At 40.2% G+C, this 22,789-nt stretch overlaps 2 protein-coding genes across 5 annotated transcripts in view; one reads left to right on the top strand and one right to left on the bottom strand.

Moving 5' to 3' along the window:
• Nucleotides 1–2,564, bottom strand: part of CFAP95 (cilia and flagella associated protein 95) — a 108,560-nt gene extending 105,996 nt beyond the window's left edge. Inside the window, exon 1 of one of the 4 annotated variants that reach the window (XM_084899559.1) lies at nucleotides 2,471–2,564. In XM_084899559.1, coding sequence (XP_084755685.1) covers nucleotides 2,471–2,474 — 4 coding nt within the window. In that variant the 5' untranslated portion in view covers nucleotides 2,475–2,564. The other 3 variants (XM_084899561.1, XM_084899556.1, XM_084899560.1) reach the window with 3 other exon arrangements.
• Nucleotides 2,524–22,789, top strand: part of PTAR1 (protein prenyltransferase alpha subunit repeat containing 1) — a 44,356-nt gene continuing 24,090 nt past the window's right edge. The window contains exons 1-2 of the mRNA XM_084899550.1: nucleotides 2,524–2,755; nucleotides 12,291–12,460. Coding sequence (XP_084755676.1) covers nucleotides 2,670–2,755; nucleotides 12,291–12,460 — 256 coding nt within the window. The 5' untranslated portion in view covers nucleotides 2,524–2,669. The remainder of the gene's footprint in view (nucleotides 2,756–12,290; nucleotides 12,461–22,789) is intronic.

A 22,789-nucleotide genomic window follows, 5' to 3' on the forward strand; every position in this document is an offset into this window, starting at 1 on the left:
TTGTAGATTCCTGAACATAAATGTTTGAGTCCTTCAAGAAAATCTTGCTAAATTTATTGAATATCATATTCTTATATATTACTAAAAGTATTATGAATTTCAATTCTTAACTTCTTTCAACCTCAGTTTTCTTTTTCTGGGTTTGGATCAGTTCTAATATTCTCCAATTCTAAAAACCTTGAGTTATAAATACAGTAGATCCTTAATAAGTGAGTAAAACAATTTGTTAACTTTTAGAAGAAAATGTGGAACACAATTCATGCCTTTCAAATGAGCATAAAGAGGGTGTGTGCTCATATATGTGTATGTGGGGAGGAATACACGGAACCATAAGGAATTATCTTTCTGGAATATCAGTTTTACTTCACCATTTAGGGACAAAGTTTGGGTTTTTCCCCTGTCAAATATATTAGAGATACAAAATGATCAATTTTTAAGATAAAAAACAAAGTTTTTTTGGGGAAAAAAGTATATTTCTCAGTGTGCTGCTTTGAGCTTTGTCCCCCAAAAGTCAGGATTTATTATTTGAATTACTTTTTTAAGGAAAAGATGCCAGGCTTTAAGTGAAGAGAAAGAAGATATGAGTTAACTCAAACATTTGAGAATTGGTATCATATTCTTAGAGTAACTAAGATATTTGAAGTTGTCCTTGGGCTTTGGAATCTAAACACACATTCACTCACTGCACTGCCTCCTCTGAGAAGCGTCAAGAGGTTAAGATTTTTTGATTTATAAACTAAAACCTGTCCCATCTTTTTTACAATTCTGTGAATATTCCAGCTTGTTTCTATTAAAAACATAAGGCCAATGTCTATACTATACAGCAGTTCTATCCTTTATAAATATACCTACAGGGATTGTTAACCATTGGATATATCAATAGTTAATTTCTATTTCTCATTCAATGCTTTACAATTTTGCATCCAAAATTATTATTTGGCAATCAACCCTATTTCAAATGCTCCACATATCTTTACACTAAAAAGGCAATAAGCTTGCTTTTCTTAAAAAAAAAAAAAAAAAAGTTTAAAAAAATACAGATTTCAAGGATTAAATAAAAATAACTGAAATGGCCTAAACCGGTTTGGCTCAGTGGTAGAGCGTCTGTCTGCGGACTGAAAGGTCCCAGGTTCAATTCCGGTCAAGGGCATGTACATTGGTTGCGGGCACATCCCCGGTAGGGGGTGTGCAGGAGGCAGCTGGTTGATGTTTCTCTCTCATCGAGGTTTCTAGCTCTCTATCCCTCTCTCCTCCTCTCTGAAAAAATCAATAAAATATATTTAAAAAATAATAATAATAAAAATAAAAAATAAAAATAACTGAAATGAAGGCAGTTAAGTTTTTTTCTATTATAGAAGGATGAAGGAAAATCTGATGTGGAATGTTTGAATTGTGGACTTCAAATTCCAAATTCACTAGAAATCCTCTTTTTCCTACAAAAATTATTTGTAGCAAGATAGTTACAAAAGCAAACTCTATTAGGGCCTTGATTTCCTCACACCAAAACTAAGGTAATGTTCAGAGGACTCCAAACCTTGCAGGAAATGAAGTACAGTTGTCTCTTGGTACGGGCGGGAGACTGATTCCATGATCCCAATGGATACCAAAATCCACAGATGCTCAAATCTCTTGTAAAAGTGGAGTCGTATTTGAATATAATGCCCATCTCCCATATACTTTTAATCATCTCTACGTTACTTCGATTACCCGATACAATGTAAATGCTATATAAACGGTTGTTACACTGTATTGTTCAGGGAGTAATGACAAGAAAAAAACAAGATGTTCAATATAGAACCAGCCATCCTTGGCTTAATGACACAGTACCCTCGGCAACAACCTAACTTTTTCCCCCTCATCTTTTCCATCCAAAGTTGGTTGGATCTGTGGCAGGTAGGAAGGGCCCACCATACACTCCGCAGAAAATCTAAAAAATACTTCAGTCCTGAACTCCTACTTCTTATATCCAGGTGCCAAAGAGCTTTTCCTTTTCTTTTCTATGCCTTCCTTTAATGCATTCGTTAATTTTTTTTTTTTTTAAATTAATGATTGAGAATGGCTGCTCCAGAGGCCCAAATTGGCACGCAGGAAAAGGAAGTCCCCAACAAGGTCCAATTGGGACACTCATTCTGCCAGGAGCGTCTCTGGAGGCCTCCTCCTTACAGCTGGAAAAATAAAGCAAACAAGCTCCCACAGGTACTACCTGCAAGGAAACTTCCCCCGGGGACTCCCGGGGCCTGGCAACTCCTTACGAATCGAAGTTGTGGGGGACTGGGGGAGATAGAGGGGGAATGACTTGAGGACCACTTACTCCTCAGCCCCGACTGGATAGAAATTAAATAAAAAATAAAAAAATAAAAAAAAGTGTAAAACAGAGACCTGCAATTGACTGCAGCATCTTCTGGGATTCTGACAAGATTAGGGACAAGGAGAGGAAGGGAGGGCCCTACCCATCAGGCCGCTCCCCTACCCATCAGGCCGCTCCAGTCCCAGCGGGCGCCACGCCCCGGCCACCGGCGGGCGACCCGGAAGTTCTCGGCGGCGGCGGCGGCAGGGGCGGAGGCGGGAGCTCCGCCAAACGGGCGCGCACGCTCGCTCCCCGCGGAACCCCGCCGGTCGCGCTGCGCTGTCCTGTCCCGGAGGCGCTCCCGAGCCGCCCGGCCGCCAACATGGCCGAGACGAGCGAGGAGGTGGCGGTGCTGGTGCAGCGGGTGGTGAAGGACATCACCAACGCCTTCCGGAGGAACCCGCACATGTGAGTCGCGCGCCGGCGTGGCCGCGGTGCCCGGGGGTCGTCGTCGGGGGCGGAGGGGGCGGGGCCGAGGCCGGAGCCGACCTCGGGCGGCGGCGGCGGCTGGAGGGCGGCGGGGCCCGGCGCGCCGCTCCGTGGAGGGGACGGAGCCAGGTCGCGGCCGGATCGCTGCCGGCCTCCGCGGGGCCCCCTCCCCGCCGCCGGCACCGCGATCGGGAGAGTCCCTGGAAGTGACCTCGGAAAGTCAAAGGGAGCGTGTTCCGCTCTCCTGCTCCCGCCGTCCCCCCTGTCCTTTCCCGGGAGTTCAGGAAACTGGGAAGACTTCCTCCGGGCGTCCACATCCTCCATCAGTTAGGAAGGGTGCGCGGACACACACACACACGCGATGTGAGTCTAGGTGCTTCGTAAACACATCTCTGCAGGTTCATCCCGGTCGCTGGTGAGAGGGGGATTGCCGATCATCGGATCCCCAATGGGCCCTGACCCCTCTCCGTTTACCAATCAAAGGAAGTTTGAGGCCGCTTTTGACTGTTCGGCCTCCCTCGTCCCAAGGTTGTGTGCAGGGACTCGGACCAAACATTTTCTTTTGAAGGTGAACAGAGCATTCTCAAGAGTTTAGCTTCTGTAGGCGCACAGGATGAGTCTAAAGTAGATGAAACCTCGACACTTTTTAGCCGTAGCTGGACCATAGTAACAGGGAGCAAGCACACGAGCCAATTTATTTATTTGTTTTTTAATCCAGTTAAGGAGATCACCACACTGTATCTTACCTGCTTCCTTTCCGTTTTGCTTGGGAGTACAGTGCTCTGGGAAGATACCAGGAGAAACGATGGCACTTCTGCTTGGATGTAGCATGTGAAAAGGAAGCTGTTGAGAGAGAGAAAGAGAGCTACATTTTACAAAAGAAGGGAGAAGCAGGAGTGGAGCTCTTTCCCCATCTCTCATCCACAAAAGAAACATAGAATCCAGTTTTGTGTTACTTTCACTTTATCTCTTATGTTTTGTATTTTATTCTTTAAACTAGAACCGCACGAGTTACTCTTTCCAAGTGGTCTAAGTCCTTAAGCTTTTTTTTTTTTTTTTGCCTAAAAGAGGTGCCAAACCTCACACCAACATGAAGTGTTCTCTTCCTTCAAGATGATGCTTATGAAAGAATTGAGAAGTCCTCAGATGCCTTGCTCTCTTGTGGCACACTGTTGCAGACCTGCAACTGTGCCTCATTAAAAACAAAACACGGCCGTCCTCCAAACACACCGGCCACCTCTGACAGTGTCCACTTCCTTTCCCCTTGTGACTGCCGACACTTCCAGAATGAGTGTTTGGAATGATTTCTTGGCAGTAACCATAGTGGGTACTGGGCCTTGTAAAGAATGCTTTGATGCCTTGTATATCAGGCTTTCTGTCCCTTTTTCAGAAATGGAGCTTTAGTGCAAACGAGAGACATCATCCAAAAAAAAAAAAAAAAAGAAGCCATACAAATGAAGGGCCTGTTTCCTCATCATTGGTGTTATTTTTCTTGGAGAAATTATAACAAAGGTTAGAAAGAAGTCTAATCTAATAAGTACAGTATCATCTTAGTTTCTTGCCTTTGAGGTAGATTAGAAAAGCATCAGTATTTTATACTTGAAGAAACAGATTGAGTGCTCATTGGCTTGGCAGGTTGACACAGAGTTGTTTGGAACACATCCCAATTCTTCTGGATCACATTTATTGAAACTTATAAAGGATTTTAATATCTTCTTTAATCATATTCTTATGGTGAAATCTCATGAATGTACTCAGTCAGTGCATAATTTATGCTTAAACATTTGGGTCATTGAATATTTAAAAGTATGAAATAAGATGGGCATTTGAAATAATGATTTATAATATAGGGCTGAAAAATTAAATAGCTTAACTCATTGTTCAATAATAGACTTTAGGTATATTTTAGCACATATTTCCTGCAATAATAATATCTTCAATTATATTACTATACATCCTTTAAAATGTCTTATAATTTGGACTTTTAAAAATTGTCCATACTTCTTCCCCAATCTAGCCCCTCCCTCCCAAAAATAGGCTATATTTTTAGTTAAAGGGGGGAGGGGAAGCAGTGTTTACCTTGAAAGTTAGTACCTAATTACAGTTTTCAGTATTAAAAATGAAAGGTTTTCATTCTTTACTTTTTGATTTTCTTTTTCTCCAAACACAAGATAGATTGCAATTTTATTAGTCAACATCAATTCCATTGACTTTGTGGAGATCTCTAGCCAGGAGGAGTCAAAGCTACAGTGAAAACTACAGTAGTTAATAAGTGGATTTTGTTAGTGGTAGGTATAGATAGGTTACCTTCTTTGAGCCTCAATTTCCTCTTGATCTAGTGAGGCTGATGAGAACACAGGAAAATTACCTTACACAATATTTGGCACTTAGTTGCTACTGGGTAAATATTAGGCTTTACCTGAATTCCTGTGTTCCTTTAAAAAATTTATGAATGGTGAATATGAAACACTTCATGAACTGAAAAATACCATAGGAATGTTGTTTTTGTGGTAGACGCTTAGAGACTACTAATGGAAAAACAACTGAAGGCATGACACCGGGACTGATATAAAATTAATGTATAGAGCCTATGCTAAAGTAGAAGACAACTATTTACAATGGAATTAGGGTCATGTCAAAGATCTCCAGTGGGTTATTTTTTATTACTCTTAAATATTTATTGAACTCCCACTGTCTACGAGGTGCTGTAGGTATCATCTTCACAGAGTAGAATATGAAGGAGTATAAAACAGTTATACTCAAGACACAAAAATATCTATGATGATAGAAATGTTCTATATCTGTTCTGTCCATTATTATAGCTATGAGCCACATAGCACTATTGAGTGCTTAAAATGTGGCTAATGCAAATGAGGAAATGAGTTTTAAATTTTATTGAATCTTAATTGATTTATGCATAATGGTCACATATGCCTAGTGACTACTGTATTATACAGTACAATTCTAGATGAGGACCGAAGACCTACCTGCAAGAACAATAAATAAACCCTGCAAAGTGGTTTATGATAAAGGCTGGATTAAGCAGTCTGGTAAGCAAGTGCTATGTGAATCTTAGAAGCGAGTCTGGATATGGAATGTCTTGGCCAAGGCTCTTAGGGTAGATGGGTTTTGAGCTGAACTTTGAAAACTAGGTAAGATTTATCTCAGAGAGGGAGCCAAAGACCTCCACAGGGAACAGTCAATTAACCCCAAATAGCAAATATAATTGAAAAGATACAGTGGGACCAGATTATGGAAGTCCTAACTGGTTTAATTTCTTTCATACCATGCATGCATTTAGCAAAAGAACACTTCTTTTTGCAATGCTAATCCTGGGTCTGCAGGCCTAGGAGCTGGGTGTAGATTGATGAACACACCATACACGGTCCCTGCCCTAATAGAACTTGAAACAAAGTAACGCAGAGATTATGAAAAGAGCCCCAAAGGATAAAAAGCATGGATAGAAGCCTAAATTAGGTTAAATGGTCAAAATAGTTCTTTCTGAGAAAATAATTGAATTGAGCCGGGAGGGATGGATAAGAGTTGGCTCAGGGAAAATACACCCTTCCTAGGTAGTGGGTAGGGCCCAATGAAGGGAACAGCCTTCGAAGGTAACCTAAAATGTGAGCATTTGGTATCTCTTTGAAAATATTAGAACTTTATTATAATTATTATTATTAGAGTTATTAACAACTTTAAAAATCCTATTACCTTGGTAATGCAGGTATCCTTGTTAAATACAAGGAAAACCTATAAATATAAAGGAATGAAATTTGCTGGCAGTGAAAAACTCAGAATTTGTGAGACTATTTCATAAGGAAATAACTGGAGCTGTGTTTTATATTTATAGCACATTCAATGCAGCCATTAAATATATATATTAATTAATAGGAAAATGATTTATGTGAATTAAATTTCTAAAAAGGATTATAGAGGAGTATGTCCAATATAATCCTGTTTCGCCCAGACTTCTTGATCTCCAAGGACCCGAGTCCCATGCAATAAACAAAAGAGCCTCTTATCCATGCTAGCATGGGCTCTATCCCACTCACGCTGGCAGCATGGGGGAAGAGAGAGCAAATTTCGCCCAGCCCAGGGGTTTTACTCCGGTCGGTGGTGATGTCACTGCTTCGGCTAACCCTGATTGGTTGGGCGAGGGCTAGGGTTCAGTTACAAAATGGAGGATAACCGCCCTGCCCCACAGTGGAGTCAGGAGTTTGTCCTCGCCCCGCCCTGCCCTCTCAACCCCACTTTATAGAATATTTAGAAAAAAAGGTCACTTGCCCAAATTAACCGTGGTAAAGGGATAGCAGGTAACTTTTAGTTTGTTTTTTCCCCCTGAGTTTTCCAACTTTTCTTGAGTGGAAAATTAGAATTTAAATACCAGAAATCTAGAAGGAATTAATATAAATCCTGCTTGCTTTCACTTCCCTGTGATTACAAGGATTTGGAGCTAAATATTAGGAAGTCCTAATTATTTTTTAAAATCTTTATTGTTGAAAGTATTATATATGTCTTCTTTTTTCTTCCATTGGCCCCCTTCCAGCCCGACCCCCATCCCTGCCCCAGGCCTCACCACCCTATTTTCTGTGTTGATGTGTTATGCATATATGCATTACAAATTTTCTTCCCAACTCCCTTGCCTTTCTGAAAAGGAAGTCCCAATTTTTAATTTAGCCACAGGCCAAAATAACTTTGGGTAAATCCTATTGACCTTAGTGGACTTCAGTTTTCTCATCTGATAAAATGAGAGACTAGAGAAATGAGGTCCCTTCCCATTTTAAAATTATTCTGGAATCCCAAATTGTCTGGGGGAAGAAAAGTGGATTATGACCTAAGGGACTAGACATAGAAGTCTGAAGTCAAGCACATTGTTATTTGGAAGCTTACTGACCTACCTATCTCTCTAAAGCACTTGTTATATTTGTAGGAAGCAGCAAAGCACTGTATTTCAGGGTCAAATAACTTGGTAAAAGCTAACATTCTTTTCCTCGCTTTATCAGTATCTGTTTAGCAAGGAACTTTGCAGTTTGAACTCAGGCTCTTTTTTTTTTTTTTTTTAATTCTCACCTGATGATATTTTTCCATTGATTTTTGAGAGTGGAAAGAAGGGGAAGAGACAGAGAGAAACATAAAGATGAGGATTGAGCACTTTATAGGTTACCACATTTTTAAAAATATGTATTTTTTTATTTCAGAGAGGAAGGGAAAGGGAAAGAGATAGAAACACCAATGATGAGAGAGAATCATTGATCGACTACCTCCTGCAGATGCTACTGGGGATCAAGCCCACAACCCCAGGCATGTGCCCTTTAACAAAATTGAACACAGAACCCTTCAGTCTGCAGGCAAACAGTCTATCCACTTTGCCAAACCAGCTAGGTCAACCTTTCATTTCTTTATAATGTATTATCTACTCTTCATAATAGACAGGGAAAGTAGTATTATTCCTATATTTCAGATAAGGATACTGATGGCCAAATGACTGACCCAATTCACATTGACTGTCAGTGGTCGAATGGAGATCTGGACCCCAGAAGAGCAAGTGCTTTTGTCTCTATATCTTACTGTCCCTCTTTTAATTTGATTTTTAAAATTTTCTAATGCTTTACATTTCCTGATTTGACAGTTTTCATTCTTATATTAGAGGTCTGGTGCACAAAATTTGTGTAGGGGGAGGGTGGTGGTGGGAGTGTATCCCTCAGCCCAGCCTGCACCCTCTCCATTCTGAGACCCCTCAAGGTATTTCCAACTGCCTGTTTAGACCCGAACCCGGTAAGATTGGGCCTAAACAGGCAGTCAGACATTCTTCACAATCCAAGCTCCCAACTGCTCACCTGCCTGATTACCCCTAACCACTTCTGCCTGACAGCCTGATCACCCCCTAACCACTCCCCTGCCAGCCTGATTGACATTCTAACTGCTCCCCTGCTGACCTGATTGCCCCTAACTGCCCTCCCTTGCCATCCTGGTTGCCCCTAACTGCCTTTCCCTGCAGGCCCAGTCCTCCCCAACTGCCCTCTTCTGCAGGCCTGGTTGCCCCTAACTGCCCTCCCCTGCCAGCCTCCCCCTCCCCCCCCCAACTGCCCTTCCTTGTAGTCCTGGTCCCTCCCAACTGCCCTCCCCTGCTGGCCCTATCACCCACAACTGCCCTCCCCTGCTGGCCATCTTGTTGCAGCCATCTTGTGTCCACATGGGGGTGGCCATTTGTGTGTTGGCATGATGATCACTTTGCATATTACTCTTTTATTAGGATGAGAAAAGCTGCTAGGTTTCTCGGTCTTAAAATTTGAAAGTTGGATAAAAGGAGACATAGCAGCCCATTGCCTTTATGTAGACATATAATGTAGTTTCTCATTTAAAAGTGAGGAAAATGAGATCTATAGAGACCAAGTGACATGCTCTATATATCACATTGACAGAGCCAGGACTTGGACCCACTGCATTAGAAGGAAATCAGTGGTTAGGTTTTTTTTTGCAGAATCGAGAAGTGATGCTCTTTGAACTTTATTTATTTTGAATATTATCAACAAAATACAAGGATAATCAACCTTTCAGCAGCAGTTATTGAGTACCTACTGTATCCAAGGTATTTTTAGTTTTTTAATTATTGCTTGGAAGTGGAGTAACCAACTAAAACAATGTGCAGGGTTGTTTTTTGTGTGTGTGTGTGCAGATGGCTCTGTTCTGTCATTTAGGTACATGAAGTTGGGCATTTTATTTTGGGTATAAATAGTGAGCAATGCAGGGTTTTATATTGTGAATTTCAGTTATAAAAATCCATTTCCCTCTCCCCAAAAAAACCCTCCACCAGACTGTACCCAGAAGCTAGGATTCTCTTATTCTTGTTATTCCAACATTCATATTGTTGACTTTTGCAGTTCTTTGCAGTATTGTAAGTGGTTATTAGACCTCTAAGCACAAACTTTCTTGAGATAATTGAACTGAGGTTGTTTTTGTTTTTTTACTATTATTCTAGTTATTAAATGATCTATTTTATATAGTAAAACCTGAACACCAGAAAATACCAGAGATTCTGATATATATTAATCAGGTGTAGATTAGATGTGGCTAGTTGTTCTGTCACCAAATACAAATACAAAAACAAGGTACTGGACATTAACCTCCCTCAGATGCTCTCTCAGCATTGGTAAATTCTTTCTGCAGAATTTTATTTATATTACTAGAATGACAAAGTGGTAACATTTAAAAAAAAAAAAAAATATATATATATATATATATATATATATATATATATATATATATATATATATATTATTGATTTTTTTACAGAGAGGGATAGAGAGTTAGAAACATCTATGGGAGAAAAACATTGATCAGCTGCCTCCTGCACACCTCCTACTGAGGATGTGCCTGCAACCAAGGTACATGCCTTTGACTGGAATCAAACTTGGGACCTTTCAGTCTGCAGGCCGACACTCTATCCACTGAGCCAAACCAGTTAGGGCCAAAGTGGTAACATTTTATTGTAGATACTGACACAATCCCCAGCAAAACCATCAGCTCTCTGAAATCTGGGACCACCTTGTTCATTTTTGCATTTTCAGAATTTAGCACAGTAGCCAGTACATTAGAGTAGTACTCATAAAATGTTTAGATAGTATTGACATGGTGTATTGAACACCTCTGAATTAACAGAGCCAGTTGTCAGAACAAAAGCCTTAGATCTTAAAATCTACTTACAAGTTAAGTTAGCTTGAAAGAATGGTTAGAGACTTGCAACCCTTTGAGTACCCTTGATTAATAATACATACTAGAAGCCCTATGCATGAAGATTCATGCAAGAATGGGCCTTCCTTCCCCCGGCTGCCTGAGCTGCCTTTCAACCTTCCCACACTGCCCAGAGGCCTAGAGCAGCTGGGGTGGTGTGGAATGCCTGCGATATTGCCATGGTGACAACGCAAGTGTTCTGCCCTGGTACTCAGCACCTGCGGCTACTCGGCACCTGCATAGGCAAATTAACCTGCCATCTTTGTTGGGTTAATTTGCATACTAACTCCTGATTGGCTAGTGGGCATCACAAAGGTATGGCAGATTATTAGTGTAGATTCCCGTGTCACTAATGAAGTGATCAGTAGCAAGCAGGTCACCTTTGAATTATACTGTTTAGGGTTTCTAGGAGGGATTTTAAGTTCCACAGCCTCTCATCAATTTGTGTTGATGGCCTCACAAAAAAAAGAGGGCTTTTCTTATAACCTTTAATGGACATGTTTCCTCCTCTTTCATCTATGAAACTACTGTCTTCTTGGCAGGAGAACCCCAGGGACAGAATAGATAATGTCATACTCAAGCTCTGAAAAACAGTTATTTTGTTTTTAAAAGAACATCTTTATCTATTTAGACAGTCTAAAAATGTTATTATTTACTAGCTGTTTTATTTAAAAAATTTATTAGCTATTCATTAATTAAGGGAAGGACATTCTCTTTGAGAAGGAATGTCTCATGTAAGCAAGAATGTAATTTCCTTATATTTGAAAAGCATGTGCCCAAGCTTTGCAAAAACACTTATGTTTGCTGGTTCCTTCACTGTATAAATCAACTGTCTTACATATTGTTTACTAAATCTTGGCCTGTAACATAGATTTTCAACTTGAGTTGACATGGATTGAGAAATATAGATGCCTTTGATGAAAATGATCAAATTCTGAAATGTATTTTGTGTTTTAACATTTACTAGTATGTGGGTTTTTTTTTAATTTAAATGATTGATTATAAAGAAGAAAATAAAATATAGCTCACAATCTCAATTGACAAAATAACTTTTGCTAATAATTTGTTTCCATTCCACATAGATTTGTTAGCAAGTAAGCATAAGTACATTTGTTCACATTTTTAAAAAGATAGAAATAATTTGTACAAGTGATTAGAAAATTTAGATTGTACGAAAATAAAATCCTTTATCGTCCCAAAAGTTTCTTGGTATCTTTCCAAGAAAAATTTTAATGCATATATAGCTTTTTTTTTTTTTTAATTACACAAAAGGCTTTGTGGGATACACTATATTTGTCATTTTGTTTTTTCATAGATCTTGGCACCTTTTTCATACCAACATATGCATATCTATCTCATTTTTTAATACCTCTTACTACATGGATAAATCATGTATATTTTACTAGTCTTATATTCATACACATTTAGATCATTTCTACTGTTGTTGCAGTCAACATCCTGTTCAAAAAATTTGATGCAGTATAATTTCTGAGCAGTGGAATCATGGGTCAAAGAGTATGTATACTTAAAATTTTGAAAGATTTTCAGATTTCAATTCAAAGATTAGATTTATTTTTATTTCCATCAACAAGGAGTACACCATACTAATTTTCCTGTACTGTTGCCAGTATTAAAAAACTGTTTTTTAAAAATTTCTACTAATTCAGTAGATGAGCAAATAATATTTTTAAGAAATAGAAATTTGTAAATTTTTAAAAATACTCTTCAGGATTGAAAAGGTAGTATTCTTATTTTTATTGTTTTTTATGTTTTACATATTAAGAGATGAAATTGGCCTGATCCCATGTCCTGAAGCTAGGTATAACCGGAGCCCCATAGTCCTGGTTGAAAACAAACTTGGTGTGGAGAGCTGGTGTGTCAAGTTCCTTTTACCGTATGTCCACAACAAGCTCATTTTGTACAGAACAAGAAAGCAATGGCTGAACAAAGATGGTAAGTATGAACTCTGTCGTCTTCCTTTGTTTTTTGGAAGCAGCATGGAATATAGTGGGAAGAACTTTCTCTGGGTGCTGGCATCGCTGGATTCTAGTTCTAGCTCTTTAATTCAATGCCTGGGCAGGTATGTGACCTCGGGACAAGAGAGGAGTTAGAACTCATCAGATTTCAAAGTTTACATCCATAGTGATTCTATGGGAGATGCCTTAAGCAGGGTGCCAGGCCACCTACTGAAAACCGAGCAGTAAATTGAGTCATTCTGATTTATTAAATGGTATTTGAAGAAGATATCCTGTGACAAAAAAAAAAAAAAAAAAAGTTTAAAAATTACTTAAGAGGACTGTGGTTGTTACAAGCTCAGATTCTCTGGTTTCTAATCCTTTAGTGCTATATAAACAATAGAACTCATTTTAGTAGCAATCCAAATGAGATAATGGAGACATGATGGTGGTAGTTGTGATTTGTCACACTGTGAAACCCAGTTGAGCTCAAGCCCTCTGTGTCCTGTTCCTCTGCTGATAGAAGCAAAAACAAACAAACAAACAAACAAAAACTATATCAGCATTCACTTCTTCTGCTCCTCTTTGTTGCATCAGACAATCCCTATTCATTCCACCTGGTTTATTTTCTTAGTTTCCGCTATAGGTTATGTTAAGCCTCCATGTACACAAATTCTGTTTAATTTCAGTGAAAGTAAGACCCAAGGCCTACCTTTTTTGGAGAGTACTAAACCAAAACTGTTTTTGTAAAGCTCCTGCCCCTTCCCACATTATAGCAGTACCTTTAAAAGTATTCAATATGCCTGGTGACTAATCCTATTTAATAAAAGAGTAATATGCAGATTGACCATCATTCCAACACACAAGATGGCTACCCCCATGTGGTCAAAGATCCTGCCCCCATGTGGACACAAGAGGGCCACCACATGATGGCCAGCAGGGGAGGGCAGTTGGGAGGGACCAGGCCTGAAAGGGAGAGCAGTTGGGATCTATCAAGCCTACAGGGGAGGGCAAGGAGGGGTGACCAGGCCGACAGAGGAGGGAAGTTGGGGGTGACCGGGCCTTCAGGGAAGGGCAGTTGGGGGGACCCAGGCCTGCAGTGGAGAGCAACTGAGGGGGACCAGGCCTGCAGGGGAGGGCAGTTAGGGGTGACCAGGCCTGCAGGGGACAGTAGCTAGGAGCAAACAGGCTGGCAGGGGAGCAGTTAGGCATCAATCAGGCTGGCAGAGGAGTGGTTAGGAGGTAATTAGGCTGGCAGGCAGAAGTGGTTAGGGGCAATCAGGAAGGCAGGCAGGCGGATAGTTGGGAGTCAACAGTCCTAGATTGTGAGAGGAATGTCTGCCCGTTTAGGCCCAATCCCACCAGGCATCCCTCGAGGGGTCCCAGATTGGAGAGGGTGCAGGCTAGGCTGAGGGTAATCCTCCCCCCCGCCCCCCCCCCCACCTCTGTATATGAATTTCGTGCACTGGGCCTCTACTACTGAATAAGAACTTTGTCTCATAGAGAATTTTCATTATCAGCTTGGTAGCCATTACCAAGGGCCTACTCATAGTAGAAGCTGTTCTGTACTGTAGGAGACAAAAAGATGAATAATATATGTTCTCTTTTGTTGAGTGTTACCAAAGATATGACATTCCTTTCAGCATTGTCCTTAACAGCATTGTCATAAGAGATTAATAGCACTTTTCTCTGTTTAAACCAGTAGAAAAGTTTGATTTGAAGATTATTTAATGTGTGAAGTAGTTTCTATTTTGTGTGTTTCACTTATTTAGTCCTCTGGTTATATATCTATATATATCTATATCTATCTGTACATACTAGAGGCCCAGTGCATAAATTCGGCCTGCAGGACCAGGCCGAAACCAGCTCTCCAACATCCCTCAAGGGGTCCTGGATAGCTAGAGGCCACAGGCCAGGCCAAAGGACCCCACCAATGCACAATCAATCAGGGCTGGGGAGAAACTGTGGTAGGGCTTCAGGTCATGTCTGGCCCATCTTGCTTAGTCCCAATTGGCCAGACCCCAGCAGCAAGCTAAACTACCAGTCTGTTCCATGGTGGTCAGTGCACATCATAGCAACTGTTCGACCGGTCAAATGTCTGCCTCCTGGAGGTCAGTACATCAAGCAAGTGGTTGAATTGCCTTAGCATATCATTAGCATATTATGCTTTGATTAGTTGAACGGGTGACTGGACACTTAGCATTTTATTTACACTAATAGAAGAGAAATATGTAAATTGACCATACCTCTGATGCCCCGCAGCCAATCTGAGGGAACATGCAAATTAGCAGGACAAAGATGGCAGAGCAGCTGGGAGGGGCAGGACACCTGGTATGATGGGGAGGGGCCATAAAGGGAGCTATAGGAGCAGCCCTTTGGCCAGAGAGAAGCTAAGAGTGCAGACAGGCTGGAGTCAGCAAGAAGCCTGCAGACTGCCGCTGGAGTCAGCAAAGACCCTGGCCGGAGAGAAGGCAGAAGGCAGTGGCCAGAGTGAAGGCCTGGGTCCTGGGTACCAGAGGAAAACCGGTGTGTCTGAAGCTAGGTGAAGGAAGGCCTATTGCACAAATCTTCATGCGACTAGTCTCTAGTACAGCATATGTGTATTTAAAAATCTTAATTAAAAGGCTATGCCTAGCTTTTATTTGTGGCATCAACTTAAAAGTATAAGTTGAGGCATAAACTTAAAGGTAAGAATTTTTGTATTGTTAGATCTTCTTTTCTTCTCCATTTCATCACTCTATAGTAGGTTTTAATATAATTAAGGTACAAAATATCAACCCATGAATCCATTAAGTTATTTTTTGTCAAACAGAGCTGTATGTGTTTTCTGGCACACAGAAATGCGTAATTGAATCAATACGTAACTAACTTGGAGCGGAGTGGCAGAATGATACTCTTGGAGAAAAGACACTACATTTTAAAATGTCAAAGGCTATTTTTGTTTCAGATAATTGTTTTTTTGCCTATTAATGTGTGCTAGCCCAACCTGCCGTCTCCTTGTAGCCCTTCCAAGTCCTTTCCTGTCTCTCTTTCTTATATTTATGGACACTGCACAGTTGGCTTTGCTAAATCTCCTCATCATGTAGTTTTAGTCTTGCTAGGCCCAGGAGGATCCGGGTGAAAGATGATGTGGTTAAATGCACTCACAAGAATAGCTGTCATCTAAGCTCCGAGTGCTGATGCAGCTTCACATGTTTATAGAGCTTGATTCCATCTAACCTGCATCCTCATGGAAGCAGTTTTCAGTTTCTGGTGTATAATGCAGCATAATTTAGTGTCGTGGTACAAACAACTCAGGTTGTGTGATATTATTATCAATAAAAATATGGAAGCGAATTTCTGATTTGGCAGAAAAAGATATGTGAAAATCCTGACTAACAAGAGTCTTTTGCCAAACTTATGAACTGAAGCAATTAGAATACAGAGGTAAATCTTGTTAAGCAAGAAAGCAAAAAATGTTGGAAAAAGTTATTTCATGAAAATGCTGTGAAAACTGCTTTTTTAGAAAATATACCAATAAGAAGAGCAAAGTGAAGAAACCTGACAATTTCAAAAATGTCAGTGTCTGTGTGATTGATGCCAAAACCCTAGAGAGGCGTTCCCTGAGAATGTGTTCTGTGAATGAAGGTTGTTACTTTTATTCTTGGGATACTTTTTTTTCTTTTTAATCAAACTGAATTCATGCTCTCATTAATGTGCTGAATTTCTTAGATCTTTGGAAAGCATCTATCTGTATTAGGGTTCTCCAGAGAAACAAACAGCTGAAAATTATATGTATACAAAGAGCTTTATTATGACAAATTGTCTTGAATGTTTATGGAGGCTAAGAACTCCCACCATCTACATTCTGCAAGGTAGGGACCCAGGAAAACCGGCGATGTAACTTAATTTGAGTCTGAAGGCCTGAGAACCTGTGTGTCAGTGTTTCAGTCCCAGTCCAGAGGCCGGAAAAGATGAGAAGTCCTAACTCAAGCAGGCAGACAGGAAGCAAAAAACAGGGATGAACTCCTCTTTTTTTCTCATGTCCTAGTTGGGCCTTCAATAGATAGGATAATGCTTGCCTAAATTGTGGAGGGCCATCTACTGAATCTACCAATGCTAATCTTTTCTGGGAACACCCTCACAGACACACTTAGAAGTAACATTTAGTCTGGGTACCCATAGCCTGGCAAGTTTAACCATGGTTTAGCTAAAATAACATCACAGCATTTCTGTGTAATTGTTTGGAGACTGATATTTTTTAAAAAATCTGATGCAGTAATAGCCATATTTGGTTTGGGAGAGAAATGATACTGTAATTCTAATTTTTGAGAAATCCATGACAAAACAAAAAGCAAAAGAGATGTCCACAACATTGGAGTCTGCCCCACTCTTTGACCATCTCCATGTGTGCCATTCCATCATCAGCTTTTGTTCTCTCCCCTCTTTCTCACCATCTCTGCTCCATTATTGTGCTATTTATTCAATTCTTACTCCTCATCTGGACAAATATTATTACCACATAGCTGGTCTACCCCATAGACCAGCTGGTCTGCCTCTGTTTTGTAATCCATGTCCATACCATTAGCCAGTCGTCTCAAACAACACTTAGTATCTCATTTCATGTTCATGCTATCTACATTGTCAATTGATTTGGCTTGGTATTCAAGGGCCTTTACAATCTGTCACCAGCCTTTCCTTTAAGAAAACGATGTAGCCGAAACCGGTTTGGCTCAGTGGTAGAGAGTCGGTATGCGGACTGAAAGGTCCCAGGTTCGATTCCAGTCAGGGGCATGTATGTTGGTTGCGGGCACATCCCTGATAGGGGGTGTGTAAGAGACAGCTGGTCGATGTTTCTCTCTCATAGATATTTCTAGCTCTCTATCTCTCTCCCTTCCTCTCTGTGGAAAATCAATAAAATATATTTTTTTAAAAAAAGAAAAAAGAAAACGATGTTTCTCTCTCTCTTTCTATTTATCATTGAAAGTATTACATATATCCCCCCTTTTCCCTCCCATTGACCCCCTCCACTATGCTCCCGTCCCCTCTCCAGGACTTCTCCATATTATTATCTGTTCATGAACTATGCATACATGCACATAAGTTCATTCGTTAATCTTTTCCTCCTCTCCCACCCCCTTTCTCTCTGAAGAACATCAGCCTGTTGCATGCTTCAATGTCACTGGTTCTATTTTTGTTCATCAGTTTGTTTTGTTCATTGATTCCACATATAAGTGAGATTATGTGATACATTTCTTTATCTAACTGGCTATTTTGCTTAGTTTAGTACAGTCCATGTCTCTACATGCTGTCTCCAAGGGTAAGAGATCATTCTTTTTTCCCCACAGCTGCATAATATTCCATTATGTAAATGCACCATAATTTTTAAATCTATTTGTCTATTAATGGGCACTTGGGCTGCTTCCAAATCTTAGGTACTGTAAATAACGCTGTTATGAACATAGGGGTGCATATATTCTTTGTGATTGGTATTTCTGGCTTCTTAGGTCATAATACTAAATGTGGGATCACTTGGTCAAATGGCAGTTGCTGTTTTTTGAGCAAATGTCAGACTATTTTATAGCTTTTCTTCTACTTCAAATTCAGTGTCAGAGGTTGTAGATTCTCAGCCCTCGAACTAAAGCCAGCCCACAGATGTATTTTGTTTTGGTTTGTATAATGCTTTTAAAATTATTTTTTAATATATATTTTTATTGATTTCATAGAGGAAGGACGAGTGAGAGAATCATTGATTGTTGCCTCCTGCACGACCCATACTGGGAATCAAGCCCGAAATCCGGGCATGTGCTCTTGACTACAATTGAACCTGGGACCCTTCTGTCCATAGACCGATGCTCTATCTACTGAGCCAAACCGGCTAGGGCTTTTTAAAATTATTATAAATTAGGTAAACATTTAAAATCAGGATGAACTTTTAAAATTAGCATGGAAATCTGCATTTCTATCTTCATTTGGAAAATCGGAAGCCTTCGGTGCATACATTTCTCCATGGTGCCAATTGGCTAGTGCTCACAGCCTCTGCTTTTCTTGACTAGGAAAGCTTGTTCCAAGCTTTATTACAACCTCTTCATGTTCTTCAGACACTGAGGGAGAGTGTCAGTTGCTACTCTCCAGGTTTGCTTTCATACACTTCAACAATCATTTGAACTTTAAAAGCATTTGAGTTTTGCAGTTCTTTGATATACCTTTCAGCCACATCATATACTGTTCCATTCTTGGACTTTGCTGTGTACTACTGCCTTATTTCTGTGTGTTTTTTTCTGAGCCCATGTTTATATCTTACTAGAGGACCAGTGCACGAATTCGTACACCAGTAGGGTCCCTCAGCCTGGCCTGTTGGATCAGGCCAAAACTAGCTCTCCAACATTGCCTAAGGAGTCCCGAATTGCAAGAGGGCTCAGGCCAGGCTAAGGGATCCCACTGGTGCACGATTGGGGCCAGGGATGGTCATGGGAGGTTGGCCAGTCAGGGAGGGACCGTAGGAGGGCTCCAGGGCATGTATAGCCCCTCACTCAGTCTGATAGGTAGGACCCCATTAGCAAGCTAACCTACCGGTTGAGCATCTACCCCCTGCTGGTCAGTTCACATTATAGCAAGTGGTTGAATGGATGACTAGCATATCAGTAGCGTATTATGCTTTGATCGGTTGAATGGATGACTAGGCACTTAGCATGTTAGGTTTTTATAATATATCTATGTTGTCACTGTTGTGGTTGCCAGCATAAACACACCCACATACTCATAGAGCGTCTTCAACTGCTCTAGGAGAAAGTAATTACTACTCTGCAGGCCTGTGGGAGTCCTTTATTCATAATGCTTACACAGTAACACCTACTATAGTTTTTTGTAGTTATTAATTTAAATAACATTTTCCCCAGCTTGATTGTGAGTTTGTTAGAAAGGGGGATTATGTCTTCTCTTTCTTTACCCAGCACCTTATGTGTTCAACATACATTTATCATAAAAATAACAAGAATTTGGTAAGCAAAAGACTTTAGCTTAGTCTGGCTATCGGTTCAGTGATTCTGTTCTATAATAAGTGACCTTTTGGTGTTTACCATATAGCTTTACCTCAAGCCTCTCATATTAACCTAAATGTGTTTTGGAAGAAGAGATTAACCAATCCAAGCCAACCTTGGGTTTATTTCTAAATGCATGAAAACTTATCTGTCATAGACAGTTATCAAATCCAATGACCATTGCCACATAACTGCCAGCCTTGGGTAGCAAAGAAAGCTTATTGATTTTTCTCTGACTTTTCTGCAGCATCCTTATATCCCCTCCTTGTTACAGCTGGATTTAGCTATTTTTCTGTATATAATGTATCCCGCTTCATTTTCTCCTTGTGATGGAATGATGAGTTAGATACATATTGAAGTATGTAATGAACAGTTATTTGCTGGTATATATCCTGTTATTTGGAGAGAGATCTGTTTAATATCAAGAAATGATAGGTATTTCAGTAGCTCACATCTTAGTAAAACTGCAAAGGAAAGTAGTAGATAGATGAAATGTAGAGAGAGTAAAATAATTGCAGATAAATAAAGACATATTTATCTTTATCTAGAGATCTTTGGTTAAACTTTAGATCTTTGGTTCAGGTCTCACTTAAAGAGGTCAGAGTAATTGTAGACATTGTGGCTGGGGTGGAAATAGCATCTGCTTTGCAGGAAAAGAGACCTGGATTTAGAATCAGTTCATCAATACACTAAAGTCACTTAACCTCTTCCTATTTTCACACTAGTGGGTCTCACAGGGTTGTTGTGAGGATCACAGGAAGTGGTATATGTAAAGCACTCAGTACAGTCCCTGGCATATAGAGACACTAGTCTCCTTTCTCTCATTTAGCCAGAGCCAGTGGGGAAGAGGAGCAGAAAAATACATGTAATTCAGGAATGATTCCTTAAATGTTGTGTATTTCTAACCTTGTTAATTTTTTCTTTAATGGCCCTTTTCCATGTCTGATATTCTATTTCATCCCCACCTCTTGGATTAGACTGAATACTTCCTGAAGGAAGTCCTGCCTGAACTTGAGTACTGAATCAGGAAAAGTTAGTGATTTGTCAAAGAGGAGGGGAGAGGGCCTGTGACTGAATGCCACACTGATGGTTGATGGAGGCTGTTGATATGCGCTAAAACTGGAGATTCTTAGAAGTTGAGAAGTATCCACTCTGCCCTGCAGTCACTGCTCAGATAGCTCAGGGGACTCTTTTCCTCCCTCTGGGGGCCCCAGCCCCAGTATGGTTTATGGCATTGGTCAGCAAGCTCATTAGTCAACAGATCCAAATATCAACAGTACAACGATTGAAATTTCTTTTGAGAGCCAAATTTTTTAAATTTAAACTTCTAACGCCACTTCTTCGAAATAGACTTGTCCAGGCCGTGGTATTTTGTGGAAGAGCCACACTCAAGGGGCCAAAGAGCTGCATGTAGCTCACGAGCTGCAGTTTGTCGACCACGCCTTTATTGAACTGGGCTAAGAAATACAAGCTTTGTAAAAGGAATTACCATTGGGTGCTTACTGTCAGGTACTGTCCTAATCCTTCATGGGTTTGAATCATTTAATATCCGTATGAGTAGTACCATTATTAGCTTTGTTTTACATAAGGAGGATACTAGCGCAGAAAGATAAAGTGATATGTCCAGAACTTCTCAGTAAGTAGTAGAGCTGGCTGGGCTCTGAACCCAATAGCGGCTGTTGCCCTGCTAGGGGGAGACCCTGTAGTAAAGGAGTGTTACTTTGGTCAGTCTTCCTCTCTCTTCACACAACCACAGAATGAATAGTGGGGACTTAGGTATTTTTCTGTGTGTTTGTCTTGTACTGCTGTACAGTCTCTCTCATGGAGGATGAACTTGTCCTTATTTATGGGTTGGGTGGAAGAGTTGCATTAGAAGTACAAACAAATAATCACAATCCTGGGTTACACTTTTTTTTTTAATACAGAAAGGGAAAGTCCAAGAAACAAAATAATTGTTTATGTGGATAGTATAATGGATTGAAAAATTATAGACTTCAAAAGAAATACTAGCGGCCTTCCTATCATATACACATGTTTTTATATAGCTACTTAACAACCAGATGTGTTTTTTGTTGCTTATTTTACAAGTTTAGAAATTTAGACAGTTTCACTATAGGAACATCTGCCTCGTGATTACTTCTTTGATAAATTAGTGTTGAAAATTTTCTTTTTTGTTTTGTTTTGTTAATCCTCACCTGAGGATATTTTTCCATTGATTTTTTAGGGAGAGTGGAAGAGAGAGAGAATGACACAGAGAGAAACATCAATGTGAGAGAAACACATTGATTGGTTGCCTTCTGCAGGAGCCCTGACCAGTCCTGGGCTGGGGAGGAATTTGCAATCAAGGTACGTGACCTTGACCGGGATCGTTTGGTCTGCTGGCCAATGCTCTATCCACTGACCCAAACCAGCGAGGGTGAAATTTTCATTTTTTATAAGGAGCAATGGTATTTAGATGAACAAACATTTATCGAGTACCCACTGTAAAACAGCTGTGGCGATAGGGAATGAATCTAATTGTTCACATCACTGAGGTTGATATTATCACTATTTCACAGATAAGGAAACTGATGTTCAATGGTGTTATGTAGACAGTAAGTGGAAAAACTGAGATTTGAACCCTGACAGAGATCATATTTTTTCACATTTATGTTGAGTAAATGAGTAATTTGAAGATGTATTAGAGGGGACTTGCCTCCAAAAAACTTACAGTCTCATTAAAAGGATAATATTTATCAAGATCAGTAACAAAGTAAGATGCACACAGAACATACAGATTAAAGATTGCTTCTATCCAGGTAGGTCAGGAACGTCTTTAGGAAGAAAGATGCTTTTAAAAATACTTTTTTCAGAGATAGGAGGACATTTCTGGCAGAGAGAATAGCAAGTAGGTAACTCTGAGTTATATCTAGAGAGGAGAAGATAGGCAGGTATGAGGTGTTTAGTGAAGGGTGGGGTTTGGCCCAGGAGGAGTATAGCACTTGAGAGGCAAGTAGTGGAAGGCCAGGCTGACAAGAAGATTGGGACCAGGTTCTAGATTCTTGTTACATTTTCTCAACACCCTATGCCCTCTCTAGTCATGCTCTGGTACTATAACTATTTGAGAGTACCCCGTATGTTGAGTTTCATGCCTCTTTGCAAACTTGGCTTACATTTAAAAAAAAAAAAATAGATTTTTATTGATTTCAGAGAGGAAGAGAGAGTGGGAGAGAGAGAAACATCAGTGATGAGAGAGAATCATTGATTGACTGCCTCCTGCACACCCCATATTGGGGATCAAGCTCACAACCTGGGTATGTGCCTTCGAC

The sequence above is a fragment of the Pipistrellus hanaki genome, assembly GCF_964339955.1.
Source record: "Pipistrellus hanaki genome assembly, chromosome: 11".
NCBI lineage: Eukaryota > Metazoa > Chordata > Mammalia > Chiroptera > Vespertilionidae > Pipistrellus > Pipistrellus hanaki.